Genomic DNA, 13,810 nt, shown 5'->3' with positions numbered 1-13,810 from the left:
GTTTGTTTTTGTTGTTGTATTTTAACTGGAAGCCTTCCTGGTTAATGACTCCCCTACCGAGGGAGAGAAACTCAAAACCACAATGTTGAGTGTAAAATATTTGCACATTGCAACAATTCACTGATACTGAAAGTAACAGAGTGACTGATTTGTGCGGTGACTGTTTTTAGACCGATATTTCCTGGAGAAAGCCCTGTCCCTTGCTGAGAGACACGCGAATGCCCTCCTGGACTATTCAACAACTGGTGATGCCAAGATGCTTCTGGCTGTTCAATGCCACCTTACTGCAGTTCAAGACCAGAATGGAGATACGTAAGTTGTTCAAAAGTGTCATTGTATCTTAGCGATGTAGCTCAATGTAGGTGGAGGGCATTTGAAGTCCATCTGGTTGGTTCCAGTTATCACATAGGATTTTACAGCACTGATGCAGGCCATTTGGTTCAACCGGTCGATACTAGTATTTACGCTTCACACGGGCACAATTTGCAAACTCAAGACATCTCCAAGCACTCTACAGCCAACGAGATATTTTCTAAGTGTAGTCACTGTTGTAATGTAGGAAACACGGCAGCCAATTTGCACAAAGCAAGATCCCACATAAAGTAATGAGGTAATGATCAGGTAATCAGTTTTTGTTGAGGGAAAAATCTCAGCAGGACACTAGGAAAAGCTAATCTTCAAAATAGTGCCACAGGATCTTTATGGCCACCTGAGAGGTCAAGTTGGCCCTTGGTTTCACGTTTCACCTGAAAGACGTCACCTCTGACAGGGCAGCACTCCATTAATACTGGCACTGAAAGTGTCAGCCTTGCTTCTGGGCTCAAGTGTCCATAGCAGAACTTGAACCCGCCCAGACCACATGTTAACCCCCAAAACCCACAGTGGGGAATGAAGGGGAGCTGGGTCAGGGTTAAAATTACACTTATATTAGTTTCCTTCACTTAAGCAAGTTCTCAAGTAGTTACAAATATAAACCTTGTAGTAAAACACCTCAAATATTACATCATTAGACCATTTCCAAAGCCAGTTTTTTCCACGAGTTAGTTTTATTAACTCCATCTCCCGTAGGAATGATAAGTGAAGTAAAATTTGAGAAAGGTGCAGATTTCCTGCATCACAGGATATCACACTTAACCCTTTTTCCATGGGCAACCTTGGTGTTCAAATCTCCCTTCAGTGACCAGATGATTCATAGGACAGTTGTCTTTGAAATCTGGGTGAAGCTTGGTGAGAAAACAGAGGCTCTTGGCCACAATAGCAACTGTTAGTGTGTCAGCAAGTGGCCTGAACCAGGAAACACTGTGGAAAGTGAAAGAGGGTTTATTAAAGTTGCAAAGTGCAAGGCTTCAATGGTGAGGCAAGGAGAGGGGACACAATGTTAACAGAATAGGGACACCTCATAATACAGTAAAACAATCAAGCCAGAGGGAGTACAGCTGCAATAAGCTTCAAGGGAGTAAGGCAAGGCTGGATGGCCTCTACTTTAATGCCAGGAGTATTACAGGTAAAACGGATGAGTTAAGGGTGACGATTGACATGTGGAATTGTGATATAGTAGCCATCACTGAGACGTGGATGAGGGAGGGGCAGGATTGGCAGCTCAACATTCCGGGATATAGAATCTTCAGGCGAGACAGAGGAGGAGGTAAAAGAGGAGGCGTTGCATTATTAGTTAAGGAGTCCGTTACTGCAGTAAGGAGAGATGATATCTTGGAGGGGGCATCAAATGAAGCTTTGTGGGTAGAGCTTAGGAATAAAAAAGGGGCAGCCACGTTGTTAGGTGTTTATTATAAACCCCAGATAGTCAGCGGGAAATTGAGGAGCAAATATGTGCACAATTTGCGGATGTGTGTAAAAACAATTACAATAGGGTAATTATATTAGGTGATTTCAACTTTCCCAACATTAATTGGGATAGACATAGTGTTAAGGACTTGGATGGAGTGGATTTCTTGAAATGTGTACAGGAGAACTTTTTAGGTCAATATGTAGAGGATTCAACAAGGGATGGTGCATTGCTAGACCTAATTCTGGGGAATGAAGCCGGACAGGTGGCTGAGGTGGTGGTGGGTGAGCATTTTAACGATAGCGAACACAACATGGTACAGTTTAAGTTTGTTATTGCCAAAGAAATAGACAAGCTGCAAAAAAATGTTTTGGATTGGGGGAGAGTGGATTTTAGTAAAATAAGGCAGGATCTGGCCAAGGTAGACTGGGAACAGTTACTTGTGGGGAACTCTACAGAGGAGCAGTGGGGGACATTCAAAATGGAAATGGGGAGGGTACAGACTCGGCACGTTCCCTCTAGGGTGATAGGAAGGAGTAACAAGCCCAGAGAACCATGGATGACCAGAGATATTCAGGGTATGATGAGAAGGAAAAAAGAGGCTTTTAGCAGATACAAGGGAAGCAAATCAGCAGAGGCATTAGTGGAGTACAGACAGTGCAGGGTGGAGCTTAAGAAAGCAATTAGGAGAGCAAAGAGGGGATATGAGAAAGCTCTGACTGGTAAAAGTAGGGAAAATCCCAATATATTTTATATCAATGGGAAGAGGATAACCAGGGAAAGAGTAGGGTCCATAAGGGACCAAGGGGTCAATCTATGGGTGGAGCCAGAGGACATCGCTAGAGTGTTGAATGAATTCTTCACGTCCATCTTCACCCAAGAGAATGAGGATGAAGGTATCAAACTCGGGCAGAGAGATAGCGAGATTCTTAAGCAAATTGATATGGGGTATTGGAGGTGTTGGCAGGCTTAGAAGTGGACAAATCTCCAGGTCCAGATGATTTGTGTCCTAGACTGCTGAGGGAGGAGATCGCAGGGGTTCTGACCCAAATTTTTAATTCCTCTCTGGCCACGGGGGAGGTGCCAGAGGACTGGAGAACAGCTAATGTGGTTCTGCTATTTAAGAAGGGTTGTAGAGATAAGCCAGGGAACTACAGGCCAGTGAGTCTCACGCCAGTGGTATGGAAACTATTGGAGAAAATTCTGAAGGAGAGAATCTATCTCCACTTGGAGAGGCAAGGTTTGATCAGGGATAGTCAGCATGGCTTTGTCAGAGGGAGGTCATGCCTAACAAATGTGATTGAATGTTTTGAGGGGGTGACCAGGTGTGTAGATGAGGGTAGTGCAGTTGATGTAGTTTATATGGATTTCAGCAAAGCCTTTGACAAGGTCCCACATGGGAGACTTATAAAGAAGGCAAATGCACATGGGATACAGGGTAATTTGATAAGGTGGATTCTAAATTGGTTTAGTTGTAGGAGACAGAGGGTGATGACAGAAGGATGCTTTAGTGACTGGAAGCCAGTGTCCAGTGGCGTACCACAGGGATCTGTGCTGGGTCCCCTATCATTTGCCATTTATATAAACGACATAGATGACTATGTGGGGGTAGGATTAGTAAATTTGCAGATAACAAAGATTGGCTGGGTGGTTAACAGTGAGGTTGAGTGTCTTGGGCTACAGGAAGATATAGACGGGATGGTCAAACGGGCAGATAAGTGGCAGATGGAATTTAACCCTGAAAAGTGTGAGGTGATGCACTTTGGAAGGAGTAATTTGACAAGGACGTATTCAATGAATGGCATGGCACTAAGAAGTTCTGAGGAACAAAGGGACCTTGGCTTGTGTGTCCATAGATCTCTGAAGGTGGAGGGGCATGTTAGTGGGGTGGTGAAAAAGGCATATGGGACACTTGCCTTTATCAATCAAGGCATAGATTACAAAAGTAGGGAGGTCATGTTGGAGTTGTATAGAACCTTGGTGAGGCCACAGCTGGAGTACTGTGTGCAGTTCTGGTCGCCATATTATAGGAAGGATGTGATTGCACTGGAGGGGGTGCAGAGGAGGTTCACCAGGATGTTGCCTGGGATGAAAGATTTAAGTTATGAAGAGAGGTTGGATAGACTTGGGTTGTTTTCGTTGGAGCAGAGAAGACTGAGGGGCGACCTGATTGAGGTGTACAAGACTATGAGGGGCACGGACAGGGTGGATAGGGAGCAGCTGTGCCCCTTAGTTGAAGGGTCAGTCACGAGGGGACACAAGTTCAAGGTGAGGGGCAGGATGTTTAGGGGGGATGTGAGGAAAAGTGTTTTTACCCAGAGGGTGGTGAGGGTCTGGAATGCGCTGCCTGGGAGGGTGGTGGAGGTGGGTTGCCTCACATCCTTTAAAAAGTACCTGGATGAGCACTTGGCACGTCATAACATTCAAGGCTATGGGCCAAGTGCTGGTAAATGGGATTAGGTAGGTAGTCAAGTGTTTCTCATGTGTCGGTGCAGACTCGATGGGCCAAAGGGCCCCTCGTCTGCACTGTGATTCTGTGAATAATGTTATGTGGTTTTACTCATTAAATCTGTCTGAAACATTCTCTGGTACTGAAGGCCAGATTTGAATGGCGGAAACATTGGGCACTGGTGATGGAAAACTGACTAATTCCACGTGAGGGATAGCTGGATAAAATCAAATAGCAAAGGAATAGAAGGAGAAAAGATCATAAGAAATAGGAGTGGGAGTAGACCATTCGGCCCATCAAGCCTGCTCCACCATTCAATAAGATCATGGCTGATCTTACTCCTCAATTCTACTTTCCTACCTGCTTCCCGTTTCCCTGAACTCTCTGAGAAACCAAACACCTGTCTATCCCAGTCTTAAATATATTTAACAATGGAGCATCCACAAACCTCTGGGATAGAGAATTCCAAAGATTCACAAGCCTCTGAGTGAAAACTTTTCTCCTTCTGTGTTGTAAAATTCAAGACCACATTTTTAACATCAATATCGTTCAATCAAATCAAAAAGAGATTGAGAAAAGACAAGTAGAACTGAGGCTTAAAACTGAGTTGCCCAAAGAGTTAAATTCTTTGCCTGCACAACCTAGGAATACTGACGTAGCAACCAGAACGTTCAAAATACGAAAAGCACCACACTGACTGATTTTGCTCTGCCTTTTTGTTCTGAATTACAGGGCTTTACATCTTGCAATTATTCATCTCCAACCTGTGGTAGCTCAACATCTTTTACAAGTTATCATTAGTCTTCCCGGACAAGACATCATCAACATGAGGAATGATCTTTATCAGGTACATTTTATTCATTGTAGAGCAGGAGAGCACCACTGGCTAATGATCTGCATAACACGCGTGTTTTTGATTCGAGTAGATATTGCACTTCAGGGAATCCAATTTGAAACAACTGACTAATTTGAGGCTTGAAATGTCAGTTGCAGACACAACTGAATGTGATTGTGTGGCATCTTTCTATCTAGTTAATATCACTGTTGAAATAGCAATCATTATTTATATATTGTATCCCTTTGAAAATATAAATGGCTGTAATATTTCTATTCAATCATATGTTCTGTACAATGTGTATAGTTTCCCACCAGTGGAACCCAGAGCATTGGTGGAATGAGCAAAGTTTACAATACAGAGCAGCACATTTAGACACATTAGTCTGTGCATGATTTTTGTTCAAGTAATTCCAAACTACTCCCACTGCCCCGCGCTCTCCCCATAGCCCAGTATCAATCCCCAAATTACTCCCACTGCCCAGTTCTCACCCATAGCCCTGTGTCAATTCCAAACTACTCCCACTGCTCCGTTCTCTCCCCATAGCCCTGTGTCAATCCCCAAACTACTCCCACTGCCCCGCTCTCTCCCCACAGCCCTGTGTCAATTCCAAACTACTCCCATTGCCCCGCTCTCTCCCCATAGCCGTGTCAATTCCAAACTACTCCCACTGCCCCGCGCTCTCCCCACAGCCCTGTATCAATTCCAAACTACTCCCATTGCCCTGCGCTCTCCCCATAGCCCTGTCAATTCCAAACTACTCCCACTGTCCCCGCTCTCTCCCCATAGCCCTGTATCAATTCCAAACTACTCCCACTCTCTCCCCATAGCCGTGTCAATTCCAAACTACTCCCATTGCCTCGCTCTCTCCCCATAGCCGTGTCAATTCCAAACTACTCCCACTGTCCCCGCTCTCTCCCCATAGCCCTGTGTCAATTCCAAACTACTCCCACTCTCTCCCCATAGCCGTGTCAATTCCAAACTACTCCCATTGCCCCGCGCTCTCCCCATAGCCCTGTATCAATTCCAAACTACTCCCACTGCCCCGCGCTCTCCCCATAGCCCTGTGTCAATTCCAAACTACTCCCACTGTCCCCGCTCTCTCCCCATAGCCCTGTGTCAATTCCAAACTACTCCCACTCTCTCCCCATAGCCGTGTCAATTCCAAACTACTCCCACTGCCCTGCGCTCTCCCCACAGCCCTGTATCAATTCCAAACTACTCCCATTGCCCCGCGCTCTCCCCACAGCCCTGTATCAATTCCAAACTACTCCCATTGCCTCGCTCTCTCCCCATAGCCCTGTCAATTCCAAACTACTCCCACTGCCCCACGCTCTCTCCGTAGCCCAGTATCAATCCCCAAACTACTCCCACTGCTCCGTTCTCTCCCCATAGCCCTGTGTCAGTTCCAAACTACTCCCACTGCTCCGTTCTCTCCCCATAGCTGTGTCAATTCCAAACTACTCCCACTGCCCCACTCTCTCCCCATAGCCCTGTGTCAATTCCAAACTACTCCCACTGCTCTGTTCTCTCCCCATAGCTGTGTCAATTCCAAACTACTCCCACTGTCCCCGCTCACTCCCCAGAGCCCTGTGTCAATTCCAAACTACTCCCATTGCCCCGCTCTCTCCCCATAGCCCTGAATCAATTCCAAACTACTCCCACTGTCCCTGCTCTCTCCCCATAGCCCTGTATCAATTCCAAACTAATCCCACTGACCCCGCACTCTCCCCATAGCCCACTATTAATCCTCAAACTACTTCCACTGCCCAGCTCTCTCCATAGCCCTGTGTCAATAACCAAACTAATCCCACTGCCCAGCTCTCTCTCCATAGCCCTGTGTCAATACCCAAACTAATCCCACTGCCCAGCTCTCTCTCCATAGCCCTGTGTCAATACCCAAACTAATCCCACTGCCCCGCTCTCTCCCCATAGCCCTGTGTCAATTCCAAACTACTCCCACTGCCCCGTTCTCTCCCCATAGTCCTGTGTCAATCCCAAACTAATCCCGCTGCCCCATTCTCTCCCCACAGCCCTGTGTCAATTCCAAACTACTCCCGCTCTCTCCCCATAGCCGTGTCAATTCCAAACTACTCCCACTGCCCCGCGCTCTCCCCACACCCCTGTATCAATTCCAAACTACTCCCATTGCCCCGCTCTCTCCCCATAGCCCTGTCAATTCCAAATTACTCCCACTGCACTGCTCTCTCCCCATAGCCCTGTCAATTCCAAACTACTCCCACTGTCCCGCTCTCTCCCCATAGCCCTGTGTCAATCCCCAAACTAATCCCACTGTCCCCGCTCTCTCCCCATAGCCCTGTATCAATTACAAACTAATCCCACTGCCCCATTCTCTCCCCATAGCCCTGTCAATTCCAAACTATTCCCGCTACCCTGCACTCTCCCCATAGCCCAGTATCAATCCTCAAACTACTCCCACTGCCCAGCTCTCTCTCCATAACCGTGTCAATACCCAAACTAATCCCATTGCCCTGCTCTCTCCCCATCGCCCTGTGTCAATTCCAAACTACTCCCACTGCCCCGCTCTCTCCCCATAGTCCTGTGTCAATCCCAAACTAATCCCACTGCCCCATTCTCTCCCCACAGCCCTGTGTCAATTCCAAACTACTCCCGCTCTCTCCCCATAACCGTGTCAGTTCCAAACTACTCCCACTGCCCCGCGCTCTCCCCATAGCCCTGTGTCAATTCGAAACTACTCCCACTGCCCCGCTCTATCCCCATAGCCCAGTATCAATCCTCAAACTACTCCCACTGCCCCGCGCTCTCCCCATAGCCCTGTGTCAATTCGAAACTACTCCCACTGCCCCGCTCTATCCCCATAGCCCTGTGTCAATTCGAAACTACTCCCACTGCCCCACTCTCTCCCCATAGCCCTGTGTCAATCCCCAAACTACTCCCACTGCCCCACTCCCTCCCAATAGTCTCTGTTCCAAATATTAATTTAAATTTTCTTTAGAAGATGCCGTGGTCTCTCCCTCAGTTGCTCCCTGTGTTAAAATATTTCATGCTGCATTGTCTCTGACTTTCCGAAAGACAAGTTTCACCTATAACTTTCCATCACTGGCATCATCCATGCTTAGAGGTTTGTGGATGTCGCTGACTAGGCCAGCATTTATTACCCAGTTCAGAGGGTATTTAAGAGTCAACCACATTGCTGTGGGTCTGGAGTCACATGTAGGCCAGACCAGGTAAGGACAGCAGATTTCCTTCCCTAAAGGATATTAGTGAACCAGATGGGTTTTTACAACAATCGGCAATGGTTTCATGGTCATCTTTAGACTTTTAATTCCAGGTTTTTATTGGTGATGGGATTTGAACCCAGGCCCCAGAGCATTACCCAGGCTGTCTCGATTACTAGTCCAGTGACAATACCACTACACCATCGCCTCCCCGTCCCTGTAGTTTTAAAGTCCTTCATGTGGTCAGGTGCTGTACCTTTTAATAAAACAATGTTTTATACAAAGTTCTGATTGCTTCGTTACTCTAATGCTCTTTATAAAACCCAGAATGCAGTTGGAATCTTAAAAGATTTTATCTAACCTAAACATTCCTATTCAGGAATCTTTGGAGTTTATTTGCTCTTGCGATAAGATGGGCAACAAACACTGACACTTTAGTTCTCTAAGTGCATTGTGTGGGGCAGATAGTTTTAACCAGGCTGAGTAAGGTGACCACTCACACCCTGAATTTGAAAGAATGCAGGGGCTTTAATGGGTGTATCCCCTGGTGCTAACCACAAGTTACTCAATTTATTGAATTCACTGTTGAGATTTGAACTCCTGACCTCTGAATTGTTGGTCCACTTCTACTTATTGTGTCCAGGATTTGAACCTTCAGCTCTCATGCTTCATCTACTCTTATAGTGTATTTCAATGGAGTTCCCAAAACGGATTGTGACCCACTGCTCCACTATAATCACACCTGCCCCCAGTCTGACTGTTTTCCTCATTGCATAGCATCATAGAGGCCATAAGGTGTAGGAGCAGAAGTAGGCCATTTGGCCCATCGAGTCTGCTCAGCCATTCAATAAGATTATGGCCGATCTGATATTCCTCAACTCCACTTTCCTGTCTTTTCCCCATAACCCTTGATTCCCTGACTGATTAAAAACCTGTCTATCTCAGCCTTGAATATACTTAATGACCCAGCCTCTACAGCCCTCTGCGGTAAAGAATTCCACAGATTCACTGCCCTCTGAGAGAAGAAATTCCTCCTCATCTCTGTCTTAAATGGGCGACCTCTCACTCTGAGATTATGCCCTCTGGTCCTAGATTCTCCCACAAGGGGAAACAACCCTTGTGCCATGTGGCCCATTGTGCCTGTGCTGGCTCTCTGAAAGATCAGTCGTGTTTAGTCCCACAGCCTAGTTTTTTGTCTGTAACCCTGTAAAATCCTCATCCTCACATACCTGTCCAACTTTTTTTAAAATTTGTTTGCAGAATCATCTTTTCAGGTTGACCATTCCAGATCCCAACAACTGTCAATGAAATCTGTCTATAACTTCCTGAGTCCTCACATCTTTTACAATCCTTCTCACTGTTCGTCAAGCCTCCTTTGGTGTCATCAGCTAGTTTCAAGATTGCTTATTGTACCCAACACAAATTGTCTATTTTATTTATTTATTCATGGAGTTTGGGCATCATTTGCTAGGCCAGCATTTTTATTGTCCATGTCTAATTGCCCTTGAGAAGGTGGTGGTGAGCTGCCTTCTTGAGCTGCTGCAGTCCATGTGGTGTAGGTACACCCACAGTGCTGTTAGGGAGGGAGTTCCAGGATTTTGACCCAGTGACAGTGAAGGAACGGCCGATATATTTCCAAGTCAGGCTGGTGTGTGGATTGGAGGGGAACTTGCAGGTGGTGGTGTTTCCATTTATCTGCTGTTCTTGTCCTTCTAGATGGTGGTAGTTGTGTGTTTGGAAGGTGCTGTCAAAGGAGCCTTGGAGAGTTGCTGCAGTGCATCTTGTAGATGGTACACACTGCTGCTACTGTGCTTCAGTGGTGGAGGGAGTGAATGTTTGTGGATGTGGTGCCAATCAAGCAGGCTGCTTTGTCCTGGATGGTGTCAAGCTTCTTGAGTGTTATTGGAGCTACACTCAACTGGGCAAGTGGAGGGTATTCCATCACATCCTAATGATGATGATGCCTTTGAATGTCAAGGGGAGATGATCAGATTCTCTGCTGTTGGAGATGGTCAATGCCTGGAATTTTGCAAATGTTACTTGCCACTTATCAGCCTGAGTCTAAATATTATCCTGGCTTTGCGGCATTTGGGCAAGGACTGCTTCAGTAAAGAAGAGTCATGAATGGTGCTGAACATTGTGCAATCATCAGTGAACAACCCCACTTCTGACCTTATGATGGAAGGTCATTGATGAAGCAGCTGAAGATGGTTGGACTGAGGTGATTGACCCCCAACAACCACAACCACCTTTCTTTGTGCTAGGTATGACGCCAACCAGTGGAACACAAGAAAAAGAAGCAGGAGTAGGCCAAATGACCTGTTGAGTCTCCTCTGCATTCAATATGATCATGGCTGACATTGGTTTCAACTCCACTTTCCTGTCCACTCCTCATATCCCTTGATTTCCTGAGAGATCAAATATCTATCTATCCCAGCCTTGAATGTATTTAACGATGCAGCATCCACAACGTAAGAACATAAGAATTAGGAACAGGAGGAGGCCATTCAGCCCTTCGAGCCCGCTCCACCATTCAATGAGATCATAGCTGACCTTCTACTACAACCCCATTATCCTGCACTATCCCTGTATCCCTTGATGTTTTTAATATGTAGAAATCTATCGATCTCAGTCTTGAACATAGTCAATGACTAAGCCTCCACAGCCCTCTGGGGTAGAGAATTCCAAAGATTCACCACCCTCTGAGCAAAGAAATTCCTCCTCATCTCAGTCCTAAATGGCCTGCCCCTTATTCTGAGACTAGACCCTCCAGCCAGGGGAAACATCCTTCCTGATCCTACCCTGTCGAGCTCAGTAAGAATTTTGTATGTTTTGAATGAGATCACTTCTCATTATTCTAAACTCCAAAGAATAAAGGCCCTGTCTATTTAATCGTTCCTCATTGGACAATCCCTCCATCCCAGGAATTGAGTGAACCTTCCCTGTACTCCCTCTATGGCAAGCACAACTTTCCTTAGATAAGGACATCAAAACTCTATATAATTGCGACAAGGCATCTTTACTCCTATACTCAAATCTCTTGTAATAAAGGTTAATGTACCATTTGCCTTCTTAATTGCTTGCTGTATCTGCATGTTAGCTTTCAGTGACTCATGAACAAGGACACCCAAGTCCCTTTGAAGTTCAACACTCCCCAGCCTCTCTCTATTTCTGAAATACTCTGTATTTCAGTTTTTCCTACCAAAGTGGATAACCTCTCAATTTTCCACATTGTATTCTATCTGCCAAATTTTTACCCACTCACTTAGCCTCTCCAAATCCCCTTGAAGCATCTTTGCATCCTCCTCACAACTCACTTGTCCATCTAGTCTTGTGTCATCTGCAAACTTGGAAATATTAGATTTAATCCCCACATCCAAATCATTGAAATAGATTGTGAATAGCTGGGGCCCACGTACTGATCCTTGCAGTAGCCCATTAGTCACAACCTGCCAACCTGAATATCACTCGTTTATTCCTACTCTCTGTTTTCTGTCCATTAACTGGTTCTGAATCCATGCCAGTATATTCCTCCCAAACCTATGTGCTTTAATTTTGTTTACTAACCTCATGTGTGGGACCTTATCAAAAGCTTTCTGAAAATCCAAATATACCACATCCATTAGTTTCCCCTTATCTGTTCCGCTGGTTACATCCTCAAAAAAACTCCAGCAGATTTCCCTTTAATAAATCCATGTTGACTCTGCCAATCCTACCAGTTTTTTCTAAGTGTCCTGTTATCACATCCTTTATAATAGATTCCAGCATTTTCCCTACTACTGATGTCAGACTAACAGGTCTGTAGTCCCCAGTTTTCTCTCTCCGTCCTTTCTTAAACAGCGGGGTTACATTTGCCACCTTCCAATCTGCAGGAACCATTCCAGAGTCTATAGAATTTGGAAAGATGAACACTAATGCATCTACTGTCCCTACAGCCACCTCTTTCAACACTCTGGGATGTAGATCATCAGGTCCAGGGGATTTATCTACTTTCAGTCCCATTAATTTCTCCAATACTTTGTTATTTTACTAATATTAATATCTTGCAGTTCCTCATTTACACTAGTCCCTATTCCCCATTATTTCTGGGAGGTTTTTAATATTTTGCTCTGTGAAGACAAACATGAAGTATTTGTTTAATTTCTCCGCCATTTCTTTATCCCCCATTATAAATTCTCCTGGCTCCGCTTGTAATGGACCCACATTTGTCTTTGCTAATCTTTTTATTTACCTATAGAAACTATTACAGTCAGTTTTTCTATTTCTAGTTAGTTTACTCTCATATTCTATTTTACCTTTCTTAATATTTTTCTTAGTCCTCCTTTGCAGTTTCTAACATGCTCCCAATTCTCATGCTTACCATTTTTTTGGCAACTTTATACACCTCTTCCTTTGATCCCTCTAGGGTAGAGAATTCCAAAGATTCACAACCCTTTGAGTAAAATGATTTCTCCTCATCTCAGTCCTAAATGATCAGCTCCTTATCCTGAGACTGTGCCCCTGTCTTTTAGACTCCCCGACCAGCGGAAACAATCTCTCAGCGTCCACCCTGTCAAACCCCTTCAGAATTTTGTAGGTTTCAGTGACATCACCTCTCATTCTTCTAAACTCCAGATAATAAAGGACCAATTTACTCAGCCTTTCATCATAGGATAGCCTCCTCGAACCAATCTAGTGAAACTCCGGCTGTACCACCTCCAATGCGAGTATATCCTTTCTTAAATGTGGAGACCAAAACTACACACAGTATTCCAGATGTGGTCTTACCAAAACAACTGTAGCAAGACTTCTTTATTCTTGTACTCCAATTCCCTTGTAATAAAGGCCAACATGCCATTTGCCTTCCTAATTTCTTGCTGCACCTGCATTCATTGTACCAGCACACCCAAGTCTCTTTGCATGTCAATTTGTAAGAATATTCTGCTTTTCTATTCTTACAACCAAAGTGAATAACTTCACAAAGATAAAAGCAAAATACTGCGGATGCTGGAAATCTGAAACAAAAACAGAAATAGCTGGAAAAACTCAGCAGATCTGACAACATCTGTGGAGATAAAGACAGAGTTAATGTTTCGAGTCCATATGACTCCTCTTCAGAACTAAAGAGAAGTAGAAATGTGAAATATATACTGTTTAAATGGGGGGGGTGGAGAGACAGGTGAAGCTGGATAGAGGGCCAGTGATAGGTGGAGGCAAAAGAGAGATTGCCAAAGATGTCATAGACAGAAGGTCGAAGGGGTGTTGATGTGGTGATACTGGCTAAAGGAGGTGCTGATGGTGACATTAAGAGTAGAAAGCAGGATGAGCAAGTGGTAGATGGACCTGGTGGGGGTGGGGGGGGGTGGTGGTGGTGGGGGGTGGGAGGAACACACGTTGTGGGGAAAAGAGATCGAAATGGGCTAAAAAGTGGGGATAAAACAATGAATGGAAATAAATTTTTAAAATAATAATAGAAGCAGGTGGGGAAAAATATATATAAATAAAAATTTTAAAATAAATATTTGAGAAAAGGGGTGAGGATGGAGGAGAGAGTTCATGGT

The 13,810-nt window shown here is 45.0% G+C and overlaps 1 protein-coding gene across 3 annotated transcripts in view; it reads left to right on the top strand.

Annotated features, from left to right (window-relative positions):
* Window positions 1-13,810, top strand: part of LOC121278966 (nuclear factor NF-kappa-B p105 subunit-like) — a 95,812-nt gene that overhangs the window by 67,807 nt on the left and 14,195 nt on the right. For all 3 annotated transcript variants that reach the window (XM_041189598.1, XM_041189607.1, XM_041189617.1), the window contains exons 15-16: window positions 171-312; window positions 4,968-5,082. In XM_041189598.1, coding sequence (XP_041045532.1) covers window positions 171-312; window positions 4,968-5,082 — 257 coding nt within the window. The remainder of the gene's footprint in view (window positions 1-170; window positions 313-4,967; window positions 5,083-13,810) is intronic.

The sequence above is a fragment of the Carcharodon carcharias genome, chromosome 1 (genome assembly GCF_017639515.1).
Source record: "Carcharodon carcharias isolate sCarCar2 chromosome 1, sCarCar2.pri, whole genome shotgun sequence".
In the NCBI taxonomy this organism is placed as follows: Eukaryota; Metazoa; Chordata; class Chondrichthyes; order Lamniformes; family Lamnidae; genus Carcharodon; species Carcharodon carcharias.
Note: the sequence above shows the minus strand (reverse complement) of the source record. Positions and strands in the feature narration are given on the sequence as shown.